At 41.5% G+C, this 23,050-nt stretch overlaps 1 protein-coding gene across 3 annotated transcripts in view; it reads right to left on the bottom strand.

Annotated features, from left to right (window-relative positions):
• ACSM1 (acyl-CoA synthetase medium chain family member 1) overlaps positions 1-18,496 on the bottom strand; it is a 62,508-nt gene extending 44,012 nt beyond the window's left edge. For 2 of the 3 annotated variants that reach the window (XM_010388564.1, XM_010388565.1), the window contains exons 1-5: positions 18,161-18,496; positions 17,705-17,947; positions 14,225-14,435; positions 11,022-11,229; positions 783-923 (exon numbers count right to left, since the gene is read on the bottom strand). In XM_010388564.1, coding sequence (XP_010386866.1) covers positions 783-923; positions 11,022-11,229; positions 14,225-14,435; positions 17,705-17,896 — 752 coding nt within the window. In that variant the 5' untranslated portion in view covers positions 17,897-17,947; positions 18,161-18,496. The remainder of the gene's footprint in view (positions 1-782; positions 924-11,021; positions 11,230-14,224; positions 14,436-17,704; positions 17,948-18,160) is intronic. The other variant, XM_030925587.1, reaches the window with a different exon arrangement.
• Between the last annotated feature and the right edge of the window lie 4,554 nt (positions 18,497-23,050).

Here is a 23,050-nt window from a genome sequence, read left to right as displayed (position 1 = left end):
GAAACTGGTTCAATCATACTAGCTCTCTTGAACTGATTCTCCTCCAGTGTTCTCTGTATCCAGACATGTCATTCCTGTCCATGAAGTTGTCCAAGCCCCAAACTTTGGCATCGTCCTTGACCTCCTTCCATCTCCCATGTTTAGCCAGCAGATCTGGTCCACTCTACTTCCTGAAATCTCAACTGTGTTAATTTCCATCATATCTCCAGCACCTGGTCCATGCCCTACTAGCTTGCACCTGGATTAGAGTAGGAGCCTTTAACTGCTCTTCCCTAACTCTATTCTGACTTTCTCCAATCCATCCTTCATCCTGTAGCCATGGTGATCTTATCAAAATACAGATTTGATCAGATCTCCTCCTCCCTAAAAAACATTCAGTATCTTCCCATTGTTTTCCTAATAAAGTCCAAAATCTACTACAAGGTCTGCAAGCCCTGTCAGGTTTGTCATGTGTGTGGCTTGTGGAATGTGTGCTGTCTCTACCCACATTTCCTCACACCTCCTATGAAGATGCTCTGATAGAACCTAAATGTGCCTCCTTTGTCGCTCTGAGGCCTCTGTGGGCAAACATTTAGGACTCCCAGCCTTCACCTCTCAGACCCTGAGAGGTCTGAACCAAAGAGAGTGAAAGGGAAAAGGAGGATGGAGTCACTTCTACTTACAGCTCCTTTCCCAAGACACACACACACACACACACACACACACACACACACACACACACACACACACATACTTATCCCACATCTGGGATCCAACCTCTATGTCGGTGCCCTCTTTCCTACCTTGTAGGGAAGGAGGATTGTAAGGCCAACCCATGACAGTGTTTTGCCATCTTTGGGAAGCCTGTGGTCCCACTGGTGAAGAAGATGACCATTGGGTCCACGGTCTTTGACTTAATACAGGTGTGTTCTGGGGATGCTGATCTGCAAAGGGGTTCAAGACAAAAGGAAAAAAAGTCGTTATTGCTGTTTCTTCATCTTCTGGGGAAGCAAAAGAAACATAAGGCATGGACAGGAAACTGGGAGTTTGCAACACTAGAGGAAAACTGGCTCTCGCGGTGTTAGGCATCACACTGACTTGATGGGTGATTTGGACATGTGGACCAGCATTTTTTTTATTTGAAAACTTGGTAAAATACAACGAATCTTTAAGTAATTTAATGAACATTTAAATAGCACTTGCTATGTTCCAGGCAATACTCTCAGTGATTTATAAATATGAGTCATTCAGTACTCAGAGCAACCCTAGCAGGTGAGTACTACTCTAATCATGTCCATTTTGCAGGTAAGGAAACTGAGACTTAGAGAGGTTAGGTAATTTGCTTGGTAATATACAGCTAGCAAGTGGCAAAGCCAGGATTCAAACTCAGTCTGCACCCTAGTCTGTGTCCTTAACCAGACTGCTAAGCTTGTTTTTTAAAACTAAACTCTGTGACCTTGGTGATGAGGGGTGGGGAAGAGAAAGAGAGAAAGGGTGAGAGTAAAAAAAATACATTTAGCTGGGCATGGTGGTGGGCACTTATAGTCCCTGGCTGTCCTCCAATGCTAGTCACTACCTACCTTAGAACACATAGCCAATTTATCTATAGTGCCTTCGGCTGGCCATCCAACACTAAAAGAGGGCTATTCTAATTCATGTCCTTAACTTTTGAACATCTAGTTTCATCCCATAATCACCTCTAAATCCTTCTTAAAAATTCTTTTTCATGCACTCCAAAGGAGTTGGTTTCGATGCTTTTCCTCCTGTTTCCTCCCCTGAGGCACACTTTTACCAGACAGCGTCCTATTACAGGAGTTTCAGACACTGCTTAACCAGGAACGTGCCTTTCCCTGTCATAGCCTGCTGCAGCTGTGAAGCTCATCCTATCAGCTGTATGCAACATCCTAGGTCTGATTTCCCCCACACTTGCCTCGGAGCACACAGCCTGCGCTAAGGGATCTGTGCCTCTCCACATCACTCCCCATGTTGGCCTCTCCTGAGACCAGCTCTTTCACACACTTTCACACACCTCTCTTGCCTCAGGACTTCCCATCAGACAAAACAAGCCTCTCTTATGTCCAGGGTGAGCCTCATTAGGTTCCCACATGCACACACATACACACACCATTCCTACCCCAGGACTCTTCATCAGATGAAATGAGCCTCTCTAGTGTCCTGGGTAGGTCCACACACACCCACACACTCCCAGTCAGGGTGGCAAACCACTCTTGCCATCCTGCCAGCAAGCTCTTCCTTGCTGTACTTGCCGCTCTATCGGCCCATTTTCTCCACCAGTGAGCCACTCTCACTTTGCTGGGGGGACATGAGGTTCATCCAAATTGTCAGGCCACTCCTGTCACCCCCAGCCACTCTGGGTTGCTTTGGCGGTCAGTCCCTGGGGGGTGATCAAGCTCCCCTTTATCCCTATCGGATGGGCTTTCCTGCCTTGGGCCCTTTCTCCTTACCACCGTTCCTGAAGTTCTGGTATCATCCTGCAGCCCCATCTCCGGTTCCGTTGCGCTGCCGGGCAGGGCCCCGGATGCAGGGAGAGCCAGTCTCCAACTGGGTGAAGCTCCCCCATGGCGTGCCTTGGATGCCGGGTCTCCCCCGGCTCCAGGGCCCTAGTCCCACAGGCAAAGGAGACAGTAAATCTGTTATCTCCAATCCCCAAATGGACCACCAGAAATGTTTTGGGATAATTTAGGAATCAGAGGGACTGATGGGGTTGAGGAGGATATATTTATTATTTAGGTGCACCAGCCCAATCAGATTAACATCCAAAGGACTGAGCCCCTTTAAGCATTTTGTGGGGGGTGAGGAGGGAGAGATCTGTGCAGGGGGAAGCATATTACAGAAGTGAGAAACAAAGACAGTTATTCAATTAAGATATGCATTACATCATTTCTTACTTTTCAAGGAAAAACATGTTTTACAACTTGAGTTTATCTGTCTAGATGAGGAAAGAAAGAGACCCTCTCATATTGTTTTATATTGTTTTATGCTTAGTACCTGTTTTAAGAAAGAAACAAGGAAGTAAAGCTAAAGACAGGCAGCCCAGCGCCAGGCCCATAACCAGGCCTGTGTCTGCCTGGCCTAAACCCAGTAGTTAAAAATCAACTCATGACTTAGAAACCGATGTTCCTGACATTGTATAGAAGAACATTGTGAAACTCCCTGTCCTGTTCTGTTTTACTCTGACCGCCGGTGCATGTAGCCCCTGTCACATACCCCCTGCTTGCTCAAATCAATCACGACCCTTTCACGTGAAATCTTTAGCGCTGTGAGCCCTTAAAAGGGGCAGAAATTGTGCACTCAGGGAGCTCAGATTTTAAGGCAGTAGCTTGATGATGCTCCCAGCTGAATAGAGCCCTTCCTTCTACAACTCAGTGTCTGAGAGGTTTTGTCTGTGGCTCGTCCTGCTACATTTCTTGGTTCCCTGACCGGGAAGCGAGGTAGCTGATGGATGGCCAAGGCAGCCCCTTAGGTGGCTTAGGCCTGCTCTGTGGAGCATTCCTGTGGGGGGAATCCGGTCAGCCTGAGTCACGAGATCCGAAGGGCACTCCTGGGTAGGCAATTGTCGCGGTGGAACACCTCACCAGAGCAGCACGTAGCAGGTCCCCACGGAGGATTAACACAGTGGCTGAACACCGGGAAGGAACTGGCACTTAGCGTCCCGACATCTGAAACTTGGTAAGACTAGTCTTTGGAACTTGCTGCACTCCATCTGAGTGGAAGCGTGGCCTGATTACCCATGGTGTGCCTGGATTGGCACTTTTGTTCTGGTTTTGACTTGACTTGAATTGCTGGATACTTTGGTTTTGGTTTTGACTTGGCTTAAATTTCTTGGTACTCAGATTTTGAATTTCGTGGTATTCTGATTTTGGTTTGGTATAAACGATAAAAGTGTGTGTGTGCTCTCTTTACCTGTTCTTTGTTTTGTGGTGAGTGTGTGTGGTGTGAGCATGGTATTTTGTCTTGGGACAACATGGATCAGGCACAAAGTAAGGCCACCCCATTGGGAACTATGTTAAAAAATTTCAAAAAAGAAAAAAGGGAGGTGGCAGGATTTATACAAAAAGAATGTTATAGGCTGGGCGCAGTGGCTCACGCCTGTAATCCCAGCACTTTAGGAGGCCGAGGCAGGCGGATCACGAGGTCAGGAGATCGAAACCATCCTGGAGAACACGGTGAAACTCCTTCTCTACTGAAAATACAAAAAAATTAGCTGGGCGTGGTGGCAGGCACCTGTAGTCCCAGCTTCTAGGGAGGCTGAGGCAGGAGAATGGCATTCACTTGGGAAGTGGCAGAGCTTTGCAGTGAGTGGAGATCGCAGCCACTGCACTCCAGCCTGGGCAACAGAGCAAAACTCTGTCTCAAAAAAAAAAAAAAAAAAAAAAAGAATGTTATATAGTAAATTCTTGTCCTGAAATAAATTTTAAAAAAAAGTTCGTAATAAGTCAAAAAGTTGAGACATGTCAAAAAAAAAAAAAAAAAAAAATACTGTCTGCGAAAGTCAGAAAGGAAAAAAATGTTATAAAAAAACTTCATGCCAAAAATATCATGTAATTTATATGTAATTTAAAAGTAATAAGGCCTCCTGAGTACTATTGAAGAAACAGTTTATGTGCAAGGTGTATAAGAAAAGTAAAATGTACCTTTGGTAAAAAGATTATAAGGAGGCATAAGAATGTAGATTTTTACCTACATTAAAAGGTTAAAAAATTATTGTTTTGAAAGTTTAAGCAAGTTTTAAAACGTTAATTGTAAAGAAAATTCTGTGTGTAAACATATTAGCTAAAGTTAAAAAGGTATCATCCAGTTTTTCTGTAAACTAGACATTAAAGGGATACAATAGGTTTTTCTTAAAGCATCAGCCTGCTCTTTAACAAAAATTATAAAACATTAAAAAGAGTCTATAAAATCTTACCTTATGGTCAAACATGAAAAATAGGATAAATATGTTTACAAGGTTTTATTAAAATTAATAACACACTAATATAAAGGTAAATTTAGCTTAGCTGGTATAAAAATCATACAAACAGCATTATTAAATATAAAATAGTGTTTAGCTTTTGTTTGGTCTAAAAACTAATAAAAATAGGTGCTAAAGAAAACATTCATTTTACTAGAAGATCATAGAAGTTAAAGACTTAAAACGAACTTTGGCAATTAAGACAGCATACCAAGATGCAAATGCCTGGTTGAAATGGATCAAATATTCCATCTACACGTTAAACAAAAGTAATTGTTATGCTTGTGCACATGGCAGGCCAGAGGCCCTAATTGTCCCCCTTCCACTAAGGTGGTCCTCCAGTCAACCACAGGTGGGCTGCATGGTAGCTCTTTTCAAGGATTCTACAGCCTGGAGTAATAAGTCATGTCAAGCTCTTTCTGCTATATCCCAAAGTCCCTGCGGGTCAGCCCCCGAGGGCCATCCAGCTTCCATCCCCCAACACTAAGTTCACTTCGTGTCTCTCGCGGCAAGGAGGAAACTTAGTATTCCTTGGAGACCTGAAGAGATGCGATGAGCTTAAGAATTTTCAAGAGCTTGTCAATCAGTCAGCCCTTGTTCATTTTCGAGCAGATGTGTGGTGGTATCATGGTGGACCTTTACTGGACACTCTGCCGAATAACTGGAGTGGCACTTGCGCTTTAGTCCATTTGGCTATCCCTTTCACCCTGGCACTTTGTCAATCAGAAATAACAATAATAATAATAATAAGACATCATAAAGTGAGAGAAGCCCCTTATAGGTCTTTCAACTCTGACATCTATTTAGATGCAATTGGATAAATACTAGATCAATTTTACCTTGAAATTAACCACAAGAAATACCAGATCAATTTAAAGCTTGAGATCAAATAGTTACAGGATTTAAATCAATATTTTGGTAAATGACAATCAATAAAAATATAAATTAAATAAACTACATCTATTACAACCAACAGCAATGAGCTTCTCATAAGTTAAAAAGAAAAACTCATGTCAGTCCCAGCCCTGAGGCTACCTGACCTGATAAAACTCTTTACACTCTATGTGTCAAAAAAAAAAAAAAAAAAAAAGGCAGTTGGAGTTTTGACCCAGACTGTAGGGCCCTGGCCAAGGCCAATGGCCCATCTCAAAACAACTAGATGGGGTTTCCAAAGCCTGGCCCGCATGTCTCAGGGCCCTGGCAGCAATGGCCCTGTTAGCACAAGAAGCAGATAAGCTAACTCTTAGGCAAAACCTAAATATAAAGTCTCCCCATGCTGTGGTGATTTTAATAAATACCAAAGGACACCATTAGCTAATCAATGCTAGACTAACTAGATACCAAAGCTTGCTCTGTAAAAAATCCCCGCATAACCTTTAAAGTTTGCAACACCCTAAACCTTCCACCTTGCTCCTGGTATCAAAGATCCCAGTAAAACATAACTGTGTAAAAGTATTGGACTCAGTTTATTCTAGTGGCCCTAACCTCTGAGACCATCCTTAAACATCTATAGACTGGGAGCTGTACGTGGATGGGAACAGCTTTGCTAACCCCTGCAAAGTGACTCTGAAAAAGACGACAAGCCCTGCTCCAGTCACACCTGGAAGCTGACTGGTCCACGCATGGCCAAAGCATAAGGAAACTCATCGTGGGACTCATTTTCCTTAAAATTTGGACTTGTACAGTAAAGACTTCAACTGACCTTCCTCAGACTAAGGGCTGTTCCCAGTATATACCTCAAGTCACTGAGGTAGGACAAAAGATTGCTACAGTCCTATTATTTTACGGTTGTTATAAGTGTCCCAGGACTCTAAAAGAAGCTTGTTTGTATAATGCTGTTCTATCCAAAGTATGTAACCCAGGAAATAACCAACTTGATGCATGTTATGACCCATTTTAAGCCTCCCATGATCACAGTTTTTAAAATAAAATTAAGTTCTGGTCCTTTTCTAAGTGACACAAGTAAAGTAATAGCTAGAACAGAAGAAAGAGGGGTCCCCTAAAATGTAACCTTAAAATTTGACACCTGTGCCACTATTAATAGTAAGCAGCGTGGGATGGGATGCGGTTCTCTAGATTGAAAAAAAAGTTACACAGCAGAAAGTAAGTATATCTGTCAAGAATCGTATTTATGTGAAAGGTGTCAATACACAATGGTCTTGTGTCATTTGGGCTACTTGAAAAAAAAATTAAATAAAAAAAAATCCTGTTTAGCTCCAAAAAGAAAAGGTCAGCCCCTCCTGCATGAGTGGGAGCTGTAACCCTTTAAAATTAGTAATCACAAAACCCTCAGACCCAAAATGGAATTAAAAAAAAAAAAAGTAGCATAAGGCATTGATTAAAAAAGACTAGATCCTAGCGTAAGCATCCTGATAAAAAGAGAGGTTCAAAGACACTCTCCAGACTGAGTATTTCAGACTTTCTATGATAAACTAAATGTGCCAGTACCAGAGACTCCAGGAAAAAACAGAAATTTGTTTTTGCAATTAGCCGAGCATGTAGCCCATCTCTCAATGTTACTTCATGTTATGTTTATTAAAAAACTGTAATAAGAGATCAATGGCCATAAGAAGCCCGAGAATTAGTGCCTACAGACCCAGTTCCTGATGAATTCCTGGCCCAAAAGAATCATCCAGATCATCTCTAGGTTCTAAAAGTCTCAATTATTAGACAGTATTGCATAGCTAGAAAAGAAAAAGGATTCACTCATCCTGTAGGGCAGCTTAGTTGTCTTAGGCAAAAGCTGTATAATAGTACCGCAAAAACAGTCCCACCCCAGAATTCCACCAGGACGAGACTGCCCCCACCGGGTTATACTGGATATGTAGACACAGAGCCTATGCTAGGCTGCCTGACCAGTAGACAGGTGGTTGTGTTATTGGCACTATTAAACCATCTTTCTTCTTACTGCCCATAAAAACAGGTGAACTTCTGGGCTTCCCTGTCTGTGTTTCCTGTGGAAAATGAAGCATAGCCATAGGTAATTTAAAAAATGATAAATGACCTCCTAAAAAATTATATAATACTATAGGCCTGCCACTTAGACACAAGACAGCTCATGAGAATACTGGACCCCCATTTACATGCTCAACTGAATCATACGGTTGCAAGCTGTTTTAAAAATCATCACTAATAAAACTGGTCATGCCTTGACTATTCTGGCCTGGAAAGAAACTCAGATAAGAAATGCTATCTATCAAAATAGATTGTCTCTCAACTACATGCTAGCAGCAGAAAGAGAGGTCTAGAAGAAATTTAACCTTACTAATTACTGTCTACACATAAATAATCAAAGGTAAGTAGTTAAAGACATAGTCACATGTGCCCGTACAAGTGTAGCACAAATTCGACCCTGAAGCCATGTTTAAAAATTAGTTCTTAGCACTAGGAGGATTTAAAACTCTTATAATAAAAGTTACAATTGTAATAAAAACCTACTTACTGCTCCCTTGTTTGCTACCTGTACTTCTTCAAATGATAAAAAAGCTTCATCACTACCTTAGTTCACCAAAATGCTTCAGCACAAGTGTACTATATGAATCACTATCAAGCTATTGCACAAAAAGACATAAATAGGAAAAATAAGAGTGAGAACGCCCACTAATAAAAAGTGAGAGTCTCAAACGGGGGGAATGAGGAAAGAGAGAGACCCTCTCATATTGTCTTATATTGTTTTATACTCAGTATCTGTTTTAATAAAAAACAATGAAGTAAAACCAAAGACAGGCAGCCCAGCGCCAGGCCCGGAACCAGGCCCAGATCTGCCTGGCCTAAACCTAGTAGTTAAAAATCAACTCATGATTTAGAAACCGATGTTCCTGACATTGTATAGAAGAACATTGTGAAACTCCCTGTCCTGTCTGTTTCACTCTGACCGCCGGTGCATGTAGCCCCTGTCACGTACCTGCTGCTTGCTCAAATCAATCATGACCCTTTCATGTGAAATCTTTAGTGTTGTGAGTCCTTAAAAGGGACAGAAATTGTGCACTCAGGGAGCTCAGATTTTAAGGCAGTAGCTTGATGATGCTCCCAGCTGAATAGAGCCCTTCCTTCTACAACTCGGTGTCTGAGAGGTTTTGTCTGTGGCTTGTCCTGCTACATACTACTTGTCAAAAAGAGTAGAAGGACTCAAATGCATCCAACCCCACAATTCCAGGTCTATAAGTCATTCTATAAGCATTTGGATCAGTCAGTGCCTGAGCTTCCCCCACCAACCAAAACTTATTTGCTCAACTAGCTGAAAACATAGCAGGCAGCGTAGGAATTTCCTCATGCTAGGTATGTGGAGGAACTAATATGGGGAAGCAGTGGCCATGGGAAGCAAAGGAATTAATGCCACAAGATAATTTCACTTCACCTAACCCTGCCAGTGAACCAACAGCCTCAGCCAGTGTTTGGTTGTTAAAAACCTCCAAAATTGGAAAGTACTGTATTGCCCAATGGGGAAAGGCTTTCACAGAGGCAGTAGGAGAAACAACCTGCCTAGGGCAACAGTATTATGATGAGACTAAAAACAAAACTCTATGGAGAAACGCCCAGAACGACTCCTGCTTACCAGATCCAAATCCTTTCTCTTGATTCTCTACCCTAACCAACACTTGGCATCAGCTACAGGCTCCAAATGCTTGGAAAGCACCCTCTGGCCTATATTGGATCTGTGGAGCATGGGCATATTGGCAACTGCCAGCTAAATGGACAGGGGCATGTGTGTAGGAACAATCAAGCCATCTTTCTTTCTAATTCCTCTAAAGCAAGAGGAACTCTTAGGGTATCTAGTCAATGAAGAAAATAAAAGAAGAACTAGAAGGAGCATAATCACAAAAATAGACACAAATGTCAAAAAAGATGTGGACATAGGAGACTGGAAAGATAATGAATGGTCTCCTGAAAGAATCATTAAATATTATAGGCCAGCTATCTGGGTGCAAGATGGGTCACGAGGGTACCGCACCCCAATCTATATGCTCAACTGCATCATAAGGTTGCAGACAGTCCTTGAAATTATAACCAATTAAAACATCAAGGGCACTAGATTTACTGGCAATACAAGCAACACAAATGAGAAATGCAATACATCAAAATAGAGTGGCTTTAGATTATTGCTTAGTCTCAGAAGGAGGAGTATGTGGAAAATTTAATTTAACCAACTGTTGCCTAGAATTTGATAATAATGGCCGGGCTGTCATGGAAATCAGAGCTAGAATGAACAAGTTGGCCCATGGTCCAGTTCTGACTTGGTCCAGATGGCCCCTGGATTCTTTGTTTGGAGGATGGTTCCCAACCTTTGGAGGATTCAAAACCCTCATTGGTGGGTTTTTGTTTATTCTTGGCATCTGCCCCATTCTCCCTTGTCTTTTACCCCTGTTTATTAGGGGCATTCGGTCAACTATAGCGGCAGTAATAACTCAACACACTACTGCACAGTTGATGGCATTAACCAAATATCAGCCACTGCCAGTAGAAGCTCAGCTCAGCAAAGAGGTGGCAAATAGTGGTGCTTTCTATTAACACCTTTGTTATAAAAAGCACCAAAGGGTGGAAATGGAATAGGAATTAAAAGAAATTAAAGAATGTGTAAGCAAAAACTCAGTTGTATGTAAGAAAACCCAATTCCCCCTGAGGAAGAGAAAGAGGTGGAGTCCTTTAAAAATTAACTGCCTGTTTTTCTGTCTGTGGCTAGTGAGTCTTATCTCTCCCTTTCCCAGGCATTGTGAAGACCCTTTCTCTAGCTGTGCAGCTGTAAGGTCACTAGACATATAAACTCAAGTTGTAAAACATGTTTTTCCTTGAAAAGTAAGAAATGAGGTAATGCATGTCTCAATTGAATAACTGTCTCTGATTCTTGCTTCTGTAATATGCTTCCTCCTGCGCAGATCTCCCCCCCCACCCCACGAAATGCTTAAAAGGTAACCTGACTCTTTGTTCGGGGCTCAGTCCTTTGGATGTTAATCTGACTGGGCCGGTGCACCCTAAATGAATATATCCTCCTCAATCCATCAGTCTCTCTGATTCCTAAATTATCCCACAACACCTGTACTCAGAGACCATATTCATCAGGCTGGAAACTCACTTAATCAGCGATCGGAAGTCCAGCCACCCTTCACGGCTGTGATCAGATACTAGGAGCTTGGTTTTCAGAGAAGGGCACTCAGAAGCCATGGAGTCCACATCTGAGGCAATGGTATCTGTGGTCACAATGCCCTTGGCTTTAGACATTTGTAGTCGATAGAGAATGTCTTTGGCCTTCAACATGATGGTCGCAGGCATGAAAATGATCCCTGGGGATAAGAAACGAACTGATTGTTTTGGTTTCTTTTTCACAACCATGGGCTTTAGGCTTGGCTTGTCTGCATTGAAATCCCCTAACCTCTTGTTATGCAAAGTATGGACCACAGAACAACAGCAGCAGCAGTATCCAGGTGCAGAATCTCATACTCTGTTTCAAACCTACAGAATTAGAATCTGTATCTTAACAAGTTTTCCAAGTGATTCTTTTGCACATTAAAATTTGAAAGTCCTGTCCTAACCTTTTCTACTGTAAATGGATCTAGCCAAAAAATGGGTGGACACTGCTTTACACATGTTTACACAGGATCTGGAAGTATAGATGTAAACAGGACAATGTCTCTGACATTAAGAATAGCTGCATCTCTCCCCAGTCTTTCCCTTCTTATTCCCTTTTCTGTCATTCCTTGGATGTCATCTTGAATGTCCCCTCTTTCCTTCATTCTGCATTTCACCACATTGTCCTTTGAATTTTTTTATGTTCCCTTCTATCTACATCACCAACAGTGAGCTCAAGTCTTTGTGTTTCCTTTTGGATTCTCACCCCTCCAGCAGTTTTGAATCTTTCTGCTACCCATCTTCTATATTATTACTTGCTTAGTTCCATAAACATTGACTTTTTTTCCCTCTAAATTTTTCTTTTCTTTCTTTCTTTCTTTCTTTCTTTCTTTCTTTCTTTCTTTCTTTCTTTCTTTCTTTCTTTCTTTCTTTCTTTCTTTCTTCTTTCTTTCTTTTCTTTCTTTCTTTTTCTCTTTCTTTCTTTCTCTTTCTATCTTTTTCTCTTTCTTTTTTCCTTTCTTCCTTTCTTCCTTTTTTCTCTTTCTTTCTTTCTTTCTTTCTTTCTTTCTTTCTTTCTTTCTTTCTTTCTTTCTTTCTTTCTTTCTTTCTTTCTTTCTTTCTTTCTTTCTTTCTTTTTCTCGATGGAGTCTTCCTCTGTCACTCAGGCTGGAGTGCAGTGGTGCAATCTCAGCTCACTGCAACCTCAGCCTCCTGGGTTCAAGCAATTCTCCTGTCTCAGCCTCTCCAGTAGCTGGGATTATAGGTGTCCACCACCACACCCAGCTAATATTTTTAATTTTTTTTTTTAGTAGAGATGGGGTTTCACCAGGTTGGCCAGGCTGGTCTCGAACTCCTGACCACAAGTGATCTGTCTGCTTTAGCCTCCCAAAGTGCTGGATTACAGGTGTGAGCCACTGCATCTGGCCTCTCTACATTTCTCCTCTGCACTAACACCTGTGCCCTCTCTCCAGGAAAACACCACACTTCTCATCCTGACTTTGAAGATGCTGCTTTCTTTCCATCTTTCTCTCCCACAACTTATTTTCTATTTCAAAATGGCCACTCCTCACCCCGTGCTTGGAATGCCCTTCTTTTGTTTCTAATCCTCTTTAATTTTTCTTATCCCAGAGGGCTCAGCTCAAGTATTTTATTTTATTTTATTTTATTTTATTTTATTTTTGATGGAGTCTTGCCACCACTCCCGGCTAATTTTTTTTTTTTTTTTTTTGGATTTTAGTAGACGTGGGGTTTCACAATGTTGGCCAGGATGGTCTTGATCTGCTGACCTCGTGATCTGCTCACCTTGGCCTCCCAAAGTGCTGGGATTATAGGCCTAAGGCACCACCCCTGGCCAAGTCTTAGATTTCCCATGGACCATCTTATAGGTCCACAGATGACATGGCTTTTCATCTCTAGACTCCTTCCACCAGTTTTATTACTTCTTGATTTCACATGATCTGGCTGAATGAATCACCTATTTTATTTGTGAGAGAATATGAGATGGAGAGAGAGAAAATATGATCAAGAGTGTAGCAGAGTGCTGTACACACGATAAAATGAGATAAGTGATTCAAGAAAGAATCTGTGAGTCACTGACTCTAATTTATATAGATAAAAAATAGGTCATAGGTCATTAAAAGGGGAAGGGAAATCGCTACATAAGAATTCTAACTCATAAATGTAGAGAAACTGACAGAAATAGAAAATTTCCAGGTAAAACCAATATGGTAATATTCAATTCAGTAAAGAATCATCACTAGATACCCAAACCATAATGTGGAAGACTGTTAGGAAACAGGAATATTCACACAATTGCTTAAGGATCACACCACACCATGAATTATTTATTAATTACAAGGAAAAATTGTGCCTTTGTAAAGGATAAAGGTTTTCTGTGAAAACCACCTTACTCAAGTGATGAAACAGTATAACTGAAGAGGGAACAAACTGACTTCAGAATATACCCCCTGATGTGACGCAGGGAGGAAAACACAACTTTGTCCTTGTAATTCTCCTGCCTAGCATGTCTAATCTGAATATAATCACGAAGAAAGAGTCAGAAATACAAATTTGGAGATATATTCTACAATATAACTTGTATTCTTCAAAAATGTCACTGTCATGCAGAAAAGGCTGTGGAATATTCTGGATCTTATCAGATGACTGCTTTTGTGTTTATGAGTGTTTACCTGGTGTTCATAGGTGTCACAATGCCCACAAGTGATTCTTAAATAATTCAGTGAGAAAGGGAGAGAAAGAGAGAGGGAGAGAGTGCTCAAATATGGGAAAAATGTTAACAATCAATGAATCTTTAAAAAGGTAAGAGTACCTGAGACTGTGCAAGAGAAAGTGTATGTGTGTTTGTGTGTGTGTGTATGGGAGAAAGTTTGGCACTGCACTTGAGAGTGTATGAATATGAGAGTGTGAGGGAGAGAATAAGAAAGAATAAGAGAGTTTGTGAGGGAGTATGAGAAAGACAAAGACTGTGAAGAAGAAAGGAGGTACAGAGAAGAGAAACTGTTTTGTCTCCAACTAAACTGTTAATTCCCAGAGGGCAGGAAGCCTTGTTTTGTGGTCCCAGCACAGAAACTGGGGCTAGGGCTTCAAAGCTTTGTCAGTGCCAGGCTGGGTGCACAGTACCTAATATCTCAGGAAACATTGGCTCTTGAACAGCCCTGAGGTCCACCAGGTCCCTCTTGCATCACTGACCTGTTCGCATGCAGCCCACAGCCACCAGCCACCACTCAGGCACTCGAGGCAGAATCAAGGCCAGAAGGTCTCCCTGTTGCAGGCCACAGGTCTGTGTGAAGATGTTGGCTGTGCGGCGGGTTAGGTCTGCAGTCTCTCTGAAGCTCCACTTTACTTCATCCCCTTGGCCATTCACCCACCAAAAGGCTGGATTTGGACCTCTCTTGCCCTCCTGGTCAAGACCATACATTATGTGTTACTTTCTGCTTCAAAGAAAAATAGCACTTATTAAACTAATCCACAGCCATAGTCACGTTCCGATGTGAACACAACTTAAGCACTGAGATCCATTTTAAAACATTTAAAGTGCTTAAAGAAAAAAAACGCCAACCAAGAATTTTACATCCAGAAAGACTGTTCTTCAAAAGTGAGGGGGAAAGTAGGGTATTCCCAGATAAACAAAAGTCAAAGTTCACTATCACTAGACTTGCCCTACAAGAAATGCTAAAGGAAGTCCTCAAGGTGAAAGAAAAGGATGTTGGAGAGGAACTCAAATATGAAAATCTAAAGTTCTCTTGTAAATATAAATTCATGAACAAATATAAAAATCAACATTATTGTAAGTTTGGTTTATAACTCCACTTGTTATTTGTTATAGTATTTAAAAAATAAATCATAAAATAATTATAACTATGTTAATTTATCATATATTTATAATACATATTAAATAAATGTTACTTAAGCAATATACAAAAATGTTATTGATGACATCAATAACATAAAGTGTGTGTGGGGGCTGGCTGGGATAGAACTGTAAAGGAGAAGGATTTTTACATTTAATTTTCATTATTGGCCTTATAATGTCACAGGAGTAGGGTGTTTGTATGTGATTAAAGTTAAGTTGTTATCAGTATTAAATAGATTGCTAGAACTACAAGATATCATATTTAATTCCCATGGTAACCACAAAGCAAATATTTATTGAATATACACAAAAGGAAATGAGGAGAAAATCAAAGTGTATCACTACAAAAACTCAACTAAACACAAAGGATATCAGTAAGAGAGGAAATGAGAGACAAAAAAGCTATGAGACATCAAGAAAACAATTAACAAAATGGCAATAGTAAATCCTTGTCTATCAGTAATTACTTTAAATGTAAGTAGACTAAACTCCCCAACCAGAAGACAGAATGGATAAAAAAATAAAATCCAACTACATGCTGTCTGCAAAAATTAAGCTACTTCTATGGGATTGAATATGATAAAATCAGTGAAAAACTTTTAGAATTGTTTCTACAATAAAATGCTTATAGTATAATATTAATTTTAAAAAGCAAAAATGTGTTTATATTATTCAAATTTATATAGTAATGTTCACCCATTCACCTCCTCCTTTTACTTCCTTCCTCTCCAACCCATGTCATGTTTCAAAAATTCTCAACCAGATTTCCAGTCTGGGCAATGAAAAAAATCAATTTATACTCTTAAGGCAGAGATATTTTGGCATCATTAGACTGTGAGACTAGGTTAAATAATAGATTGTGAAGTCAGACAGCCTGGACCCAAACCCTGTTGTTCCAGTTATTAGACATGTGATTTCAGCATGTTAGTTACATCCTTTGATCTTCCGTTTCTTCATCAGGGAAATAGAGACAATAACAGTATCCATCGAATCAGATGATTAAATGCAAGGTGATTGTCAAGGCACATAAAAATGCTCTCTGTAACTGAGGGTTTTATTTTTCTTGAGGTTACTATGCAAATTCAGAAAAAGAAAAAGAAGGGAGTGAGGAGGAAGATGTCATAAAGACATATAGGCTTTGGATAGTAATACATGAATACATGTTCATGGAACACTTAAAAATTTTATAAACTCTCCAATTCCATTTCAGGGGGATTCTCTCTTTGGTTCAAAGACAGTGCTGGGTGACTTTTTACACTACCATATTGGCAGCTGAGAGTTAGTAGCTGGAAACACCATCCATTGTCTACCCTGACTCCTCATGTCACTACGGCTTCTCTTTTGGTCTGTGTCCTGTGAGAAGACAAACCAAGCACTTGGGGTTTTCTGCAGAAACACAAAACCTCTGGAAGACACAGAGGTTGGTTTTTCTCGACATACCTTAAAGCCACAGTCAAGTAGGTAGTTGACAAAGAGGAATCTAATTAGACTTGCCACCCTCATGGGAAGATGGATGGCCTAATATAGGTAAATGTGTCAGACACTCATGTGCACATTCAGGTGGTCTATCCCCTCCTCTGGGTGCAGTCTCACGTCAAGCCCAAGTGTGATGAATGAATACCAGTTAAGACACACTGTCCCATTCATTGAAGATGAGAACTCAGACTAATATGAATTTGCTGACCTTGTGATCAGAACTTTGCACTTGGTCACTATAGGGAGACCCCTTGAAACTATTGCTATGGAATAAAAGATGAAATGCTCCTGATTATTTTAAATACAAAATTGCATGCAGGATTGTGTAAAGACAATGCCAGGTTGGACTGCCAGAATGAGCCAACAGCGCATGATGTGCTTCCCCCTGCAGAGAGCCTATGAATGGATGTGCAGTCAGGGAGGTTTCACATCACCAAGATTCCTATCCCAGGAAAGCAGATGTTCATAGCTCTGGGAATGGAATGCGACCCTTGTGGAGAGCCTATAAATGGATGCATGGGGGCGCCTGTCCATATGGAAGATAGGGCTATAAATGCCCTCATCTTGCCACGGCTCTTCTAGGCCTCTTTAGGGTTAAGGCATGCTCCCTTCTGAGAATTTCTGGTCTAACTTCACGTTCTGTTCCTATGAATTGTTTGTAACCAACTTTTGCTGTAACTGTTACTGCTGTTCCTGTTTTAAGGCTCTGTTAGAAATTACTGATGCACACACTATATTGTAAATTCTTATCTCTGTACACTGTACTTCTGCATACAGATGTTATGTTAAAGAATTACTTCATCCCCATGTGACCATCTCACCTCATAATCAAATGACCCTAAATCCCTCAATAACCTACCCCTGACCTCACTAAACTTAATAATAAATGCTGGCATATCCAGTGCATTGTTGGCACCGTGGGACCAGAAGGTGGTGACCCCCCTGGACCCAGCTTTCACTATCTTGTGTGTGTCTATTATTTCTCAACCTGCCGATCCACCTGGGAACAAAGAGACAGCCCCGCTGCATTGCGGGCTGCTGGCCAGATCCCACAATAGGTCACAATTTTAATACCCTGATTGAACAAAAGATACATTTACCTATTTTTTTTTGTTTTTAAAGGAGTTAATTCCCCATTTCATAGATGAAACCACTGAGGCTCAGTGAAGTAAGGAAATGGCCATGCTGGGAATAGAAACTTGAAGTATAAGCTTCTTCCACAACATTGATAAGTTGAGGCAGAAGCAATTTTGCTTCTGTACCTTTCAACCTAGCAGGAGCAAGATAAGGAAAGTGAGGCCACCCTTGTTCTTGTATCACCATCGTGGCAGTCCTCTTACCTTCTCCATTTGAGCCCAGTAGTCCAGAACACAGCTTGCAAAATTAAATTCCTCCGGTACTTCATAGTCATTCCATCTTGGGGCTCCAACTTCTGATAAAGACCGGCAGCACAGCTGCGAAGGGGCAGGGTGGATGTTGTGGAAGGATTTGTGGATGCCCCAGAGGATCCGGAACCTCATCAGCCACTGCATGGTGACACAGTCCTCAGAAACCGGGCACAGAGTTCTCAAGTCACCACCTGCCTTGGGAAGAGATAGCTAATAGATTGGTTGTGTATGCAAACCTTTCTCCCTGAAACGGATGCATGTTTTTGGTTAATTGCTAGAATTATAGCTTTGCTTCAGGTTACCAGAATTTGGAAGGCAACTGATTGATTTTGGTGGGCATTTATCGTCCCAGCTGAGGAAACACATGGCAGAAAGAGAGAGAGAAGCTGTTCTTCACCTCTGTCTTACCTGGTACTGTTTAGGACACAGCTGAGCTAGGTCCCGGGTAGGTATGGAAAAGGAGGTTGAGCTCTCTTTCGTAGGTTCAGTTCTCTCTGATCAGGTGATCCACAGGAATGTGTACCCAGCAGAACTTGGCTTCTGGCCACAGCGGAGGGGGACCTTGAACAGAGAACTTGTCAGGAATTGGGTAATTCAGTAGGGGGAGGAGATGCTCAGTAAAATGTGACAGAAACAATTACAGGCCTCCACGGAGAGATAATCAGTTAGAAAAGCAAACCATGTGGGCCAGGAGCAGTGGCTCAGGCCTGTAATCCCAGCACTTTGTGAGGCCGAGGCGGGCGGATCATGAGGTCAGGAGATTGAGACCATCCTGGCTAACACGGTGAAACCCCGCCTCTACTAAAAATACAAAAAATTAACCAGGCGTGGTGGCGGGCACCTGTAGTCCCAGCTACTCTGTAGGCTGAGGCAGGAGAATGGTGTGAACCCGGGAGGTGGAGCTTGCAGTGAGCTAAGATCATGCCACTGCACTCCAGCCTGGGCGACAGAATGAGACTCCACCTCAAAAAAAAAAAGAAAAAAAGAAAAAAAAAAAGAAAAACCATGTATACGAAGTCACCTCCAATTCCTGTGGCATAGCTAGGGGTGTGAATGAACCAGGTCCTATGGTGCATTTTCACTAGTTCTCTATGGCTAATCTGCTCCCCCTTCCCAGCCCTACATCTCCATAGTCTCCCTTAAATGACAGCTGAGAGGCAGCATAGCCTAATAGATAAGAGCCTGGGCTCTGGAGGTCTGGAGACAGAAAGGTCTGAGTTTGAGCTTAGGTCTGCCACTTAACCTCTGTGTGATCTTTGTGGACCTCCTTGCTCTTGGCCTCACCTTCCTTAATTGGTTTTTGGTTGCTTTTGAGACGGAATCTATTGTTGTCACCCAGGCTGGAGTGCAATGGCATGGTCTTGGCTCACTGCAACCTCCGCCTCCTGGTTTTAAGTGATTCTGTTGCCTCAGCCTCCCAAGTAGCTGGGATTATAGGTGCCTGCTACCACACCCAGTTAATTTTTGTATTTTTAGTAGAGACTGGGTTTCTATTAAAAATAGAAACCTAGCTCAGCTGTGTCCTAAACAGTACCAGGTAAGACAGAGGTGAAGGACAGTTTCTCTCTCTCTTTCTGCCCTGTGGTTCTTCAGTTGGGACGATAAATCCCCACCAAAATCAATCAGTTGTGCCTTCAAAATCATGTTGGCCAGAGTGGTCTCAAACTCTTGACCTCAGGTGATCTGCCCCCCTCAGCCTCCCAAAGTGCTGGGATTACAGGCATGAGTCACAGCACCCAGCACTTACCTTATTTGTAAAATAGGAATGGTAACAACAATACCTACCTCCAGGGTGTTTACTTCTTCATTTGTTTGAACTAGATGAAAGAACTAGATGAAATAATTTATAAAAAGCATGTAGCACACAGTGCTGGGCATAATCAACGTTAGCTCGTTTTGTTCACTTGGGATTCTCAGAGGAACAATTTGGTATCCTGGTAAAATGCAGGGTCTTTGGAATCCCAAAGTCTTGAGTTGAAGTCCAACCTCAGGCACTTACAAGAAAGCTCTTGGGTGAACCATTTTCCTTTCAAAGTTTGGTCTTGTCATTTGTAAAATGAAGTGGGATTTGTCAATAAGATTTGTTGCATAGGATCATTGAAAGGATTATGTGACACCAAGCCTGTAAAGCACCTGGAGCAGGCATTTAGATGGAGGGTTGATGGTGATATTGCACTGGATAAACCGAGGTAGTAATAGGTAGCGGCTTGTACTATGACTTTTCTACTGGAGCCATTTTTGGGGTATTGTTGGAGAATGAGGGATCTCCAATATTTTCACTGAATCTGGGAAGAAATTATTTCTGATCAAAGTCATGGCTAAAGATTTCTGGAGACACCCAGGACATCCCTGACAGGACCGTGTGGCAAGCTATGATACTTCAGGTGTTGAATGTTTAGCTTTCTGTGGCCAGTCACTGGAGAGGTGAGAAGGCAGGCCTAGTTGACTGGCTGTGGTAAGCTAAACTTTAAACACCCAAAGCATCAAAGTACTGAAACAAAAACAAAAAACAAACAAACAAACAAACAAAAAACCTCTGTTACTGAAGCAAAAGGAGCAGTCACTTTTCAGAAAAGAATGGAGACAGGAGGAAAAGCCCTTGACACGCTGTCTGCATCTCAGTAGGTCTCCCCTGTGGAACTGCAACGTGAGGGTATGGACAAGAAGACAGGCTCCGGCACCAGGCAGCCTGGGCTTGAGTCCAGCTTTTACCAGTTACCAGCTCTGTGGCATTGAGCAGATTTCTTATCCCTCTTTTCCTCAATTTTCTCATCTTTAGCAAGGGGTATACAGCAGACAAAGGAGAACTCTCCAAACATTCTATGCATGTTCTCTTTCATTTTCCAACCTCTCTTAAAGCTAGAGTGAGGCCATTAAACTCTAGTTCTAAACAATAAACTCCATGTGGAGGTGATACAAGTCACTTCTGGTCTAGGGCATTTATTTAAGAGCAAGTATGAGTTTTCTGTACTCTCTTTCCCTATTCAATGCTCCTGGAAACCATATATGGAGACAGTGACATCATAAAATGGCAAAGTCTCTATCAGCCTTGTTCTCTGAGTGACTTCATGTAGCTAAATATCCTACCAACTTCAGCTTTTTGCACTTGCTATCCTCTGGTTATTATAGAAAACCTATGATACATTCATTCATTCAGCGGATATTTAAGGAACATCTTCTAGGTATGCTTTGAACATATAAGACAAGGTTGGGGCTCTCAAGACATTTACATGCCTATGATAGAAAGGCAAAAACCAATAAGCAAAAAGTCAATTAATTAAGCAAGAGGATTTCAAATGATGATACTGCCAAAAAGAAAACAGAACAGGGCAATATGATGGAGCAAGTGTGGGGAGGTGGCTAAGGATGTTCTCCCTTAAGAGGTGACATTTTGAGACCTGAAGGAGGAGAAGCAGCCAGCTATGGAAAAATAACTCCAGGTAAAAGGCACAGGAAGTGCAAAGCCTGAGGCTGACATTTTCAAGGCATAGGTGGGGGGCTGGAATGGCAGATTACTGAGTGAGGAGAAGTGTGATAAAGTGTGAGGTCAGAGACACAAACAGGACACACGCCAGTAAGAATCTTTATGGGCATAATAAGGAGTTTCAATTCTATTCTAAGTGCAATCAGTGAGTGCATGGGAGTCTTGTGAAGACATAAGAGGAAAGAGACATGGTCCTATTAAGTAACTCATTTTCTTGGTGACTTGATTTTGAAATAAAGTAATACAGGAAAGTAAAACATTCAGAAAAAGAGGTCAGATTTGCATTTAGAAAGCCCGCTGTGGCAATTCTGTGGAGAAGATATTTTAAGGAGGCAAGAATGGATGTGGGGATGCCAGTTGGGAGGCACTGCAATAGACTAAACAAGTAATGATGGTGGCTCAGACAAAAGTTATGGCACTGGAGATGGAGGTAAGCAGATGGATGTGGGATAGATCTTTAAGATAACCTTAGGAGGACTTGTTGATGGTTTTGATAGGGAATGAATAGAAAGAATCAAGGATGAATCTCAGCCTTTGACTTCTTCAATAATATAAATGGTAGGTCCTAATTTATATATAAAAAAAAGAAAGCTGAAAAGATTATATAGCATGTACAAAGTCACAGACACTGTAGAAGGCAGGAATAGGACTTGAATCCTGATTTTATTTAAGCTAGTTTTTCCTGCTTATAGGCTGTCTCTATCCTTTTGCCATGCTTCTCCACACTCTGGAATTGATGACAATAGAAAATTCCAGTGTGGTTTTATTTTTGTTCAACCGTGCCATATAAATTGACCAATGACTTCTCCACTCATCTCAGATTGAGTTTTGCATGGACTTATATACTGTGGAAGGAGTGATTTGAAATAATGTTCGGAAGACACTTGACAATGTCTACCATACAGCAAGTGCTTTTCAAAGGGTGGCTGTTATAATTTTTTAAAAAGAAACTTCAGAGCCAGATAGACCCAACTAGAATCTTTTTTAAAAAAATTTTACTTTAAGTCTGGGATACATGTGCAGAATGTGCAGGCTTGTTATATAGGTGTACATGTGCCATGGTGGCTTGCTGCACCTATCAACCCATCATCTAGGTTTTAAGCCAGACATGCATTAAGTATTTGTCCTAATGCTCTCCCTACCCTTCCCCCCAACCCCTTGACAGGCACTGGTGTATGATGTTCCCTTCTCTGTGTCCATGTGTTCTCATTTTTTAACTCCCACTTATCAGTGAGAACATGCAGTGTTTGGTTTTCTGTTCTTGTGTTAGTTTGCTGACAATGATGGCTTCCAACTTCATCCATGTTCCTGCAAAGGACATGAACTCATTCTTTTTTATGGCTGCATTGTATTGCATGGTGTATATGTGCCACATTTTCTTCATCCAGTCTATCATGGATGGGTATTTGGGTTGGTTCCAAGTCTTTGCTGTTGTAAATAGTGCTGCAATAAACATACATGTGCATGTATCTTTATAGTAGAAAGATTTATAATTCTTTAGGTATATACCCAGTAATGGGATTGCTGGGTCAAATAGCATTTCTGGTTCTAGGTCCTTGAGGAATCCCCACACTGTCTTCCACAATAAATGAACTAATTTACACTCCCACCAATGTTGTAAAAGTGTTCCCATTTCTCCACAGCTTTGCCAGCATCTATTGTTTCCTCACTTTTCTTTTTTTATAAGACAGTCTTGCCCTGTTGCCCAGGCTGGAGTGCAATGGTGTAATCTCGACTCACTGCAACCTCCACCTCCCAGGTTCAAATGATTCTCCTGCCTCAGCTTCCCAAGTAGCTGGGATTACAGGCATGCG

This window comes from Rhinopithecus roxellana, chromosome 20, assembly GCF_007565055.1.
Source record: "Rhinopithecus roxellana isolate Shanxi Qingling chromosome 20, ASM756505v1, whole genome shotgun sequence".
NCBI classification, from domain to species: Eukaryota; Metazoa; Chordata; class Mammalia; order Primates; family Cercopithecidae; genus Rhinopithecus; species Rhinopithecus roxellana.
Note: the sequence above shows the minus strand (reverse complement) of the source record. Positions and strands in the feature narration are given on the sequence as shown.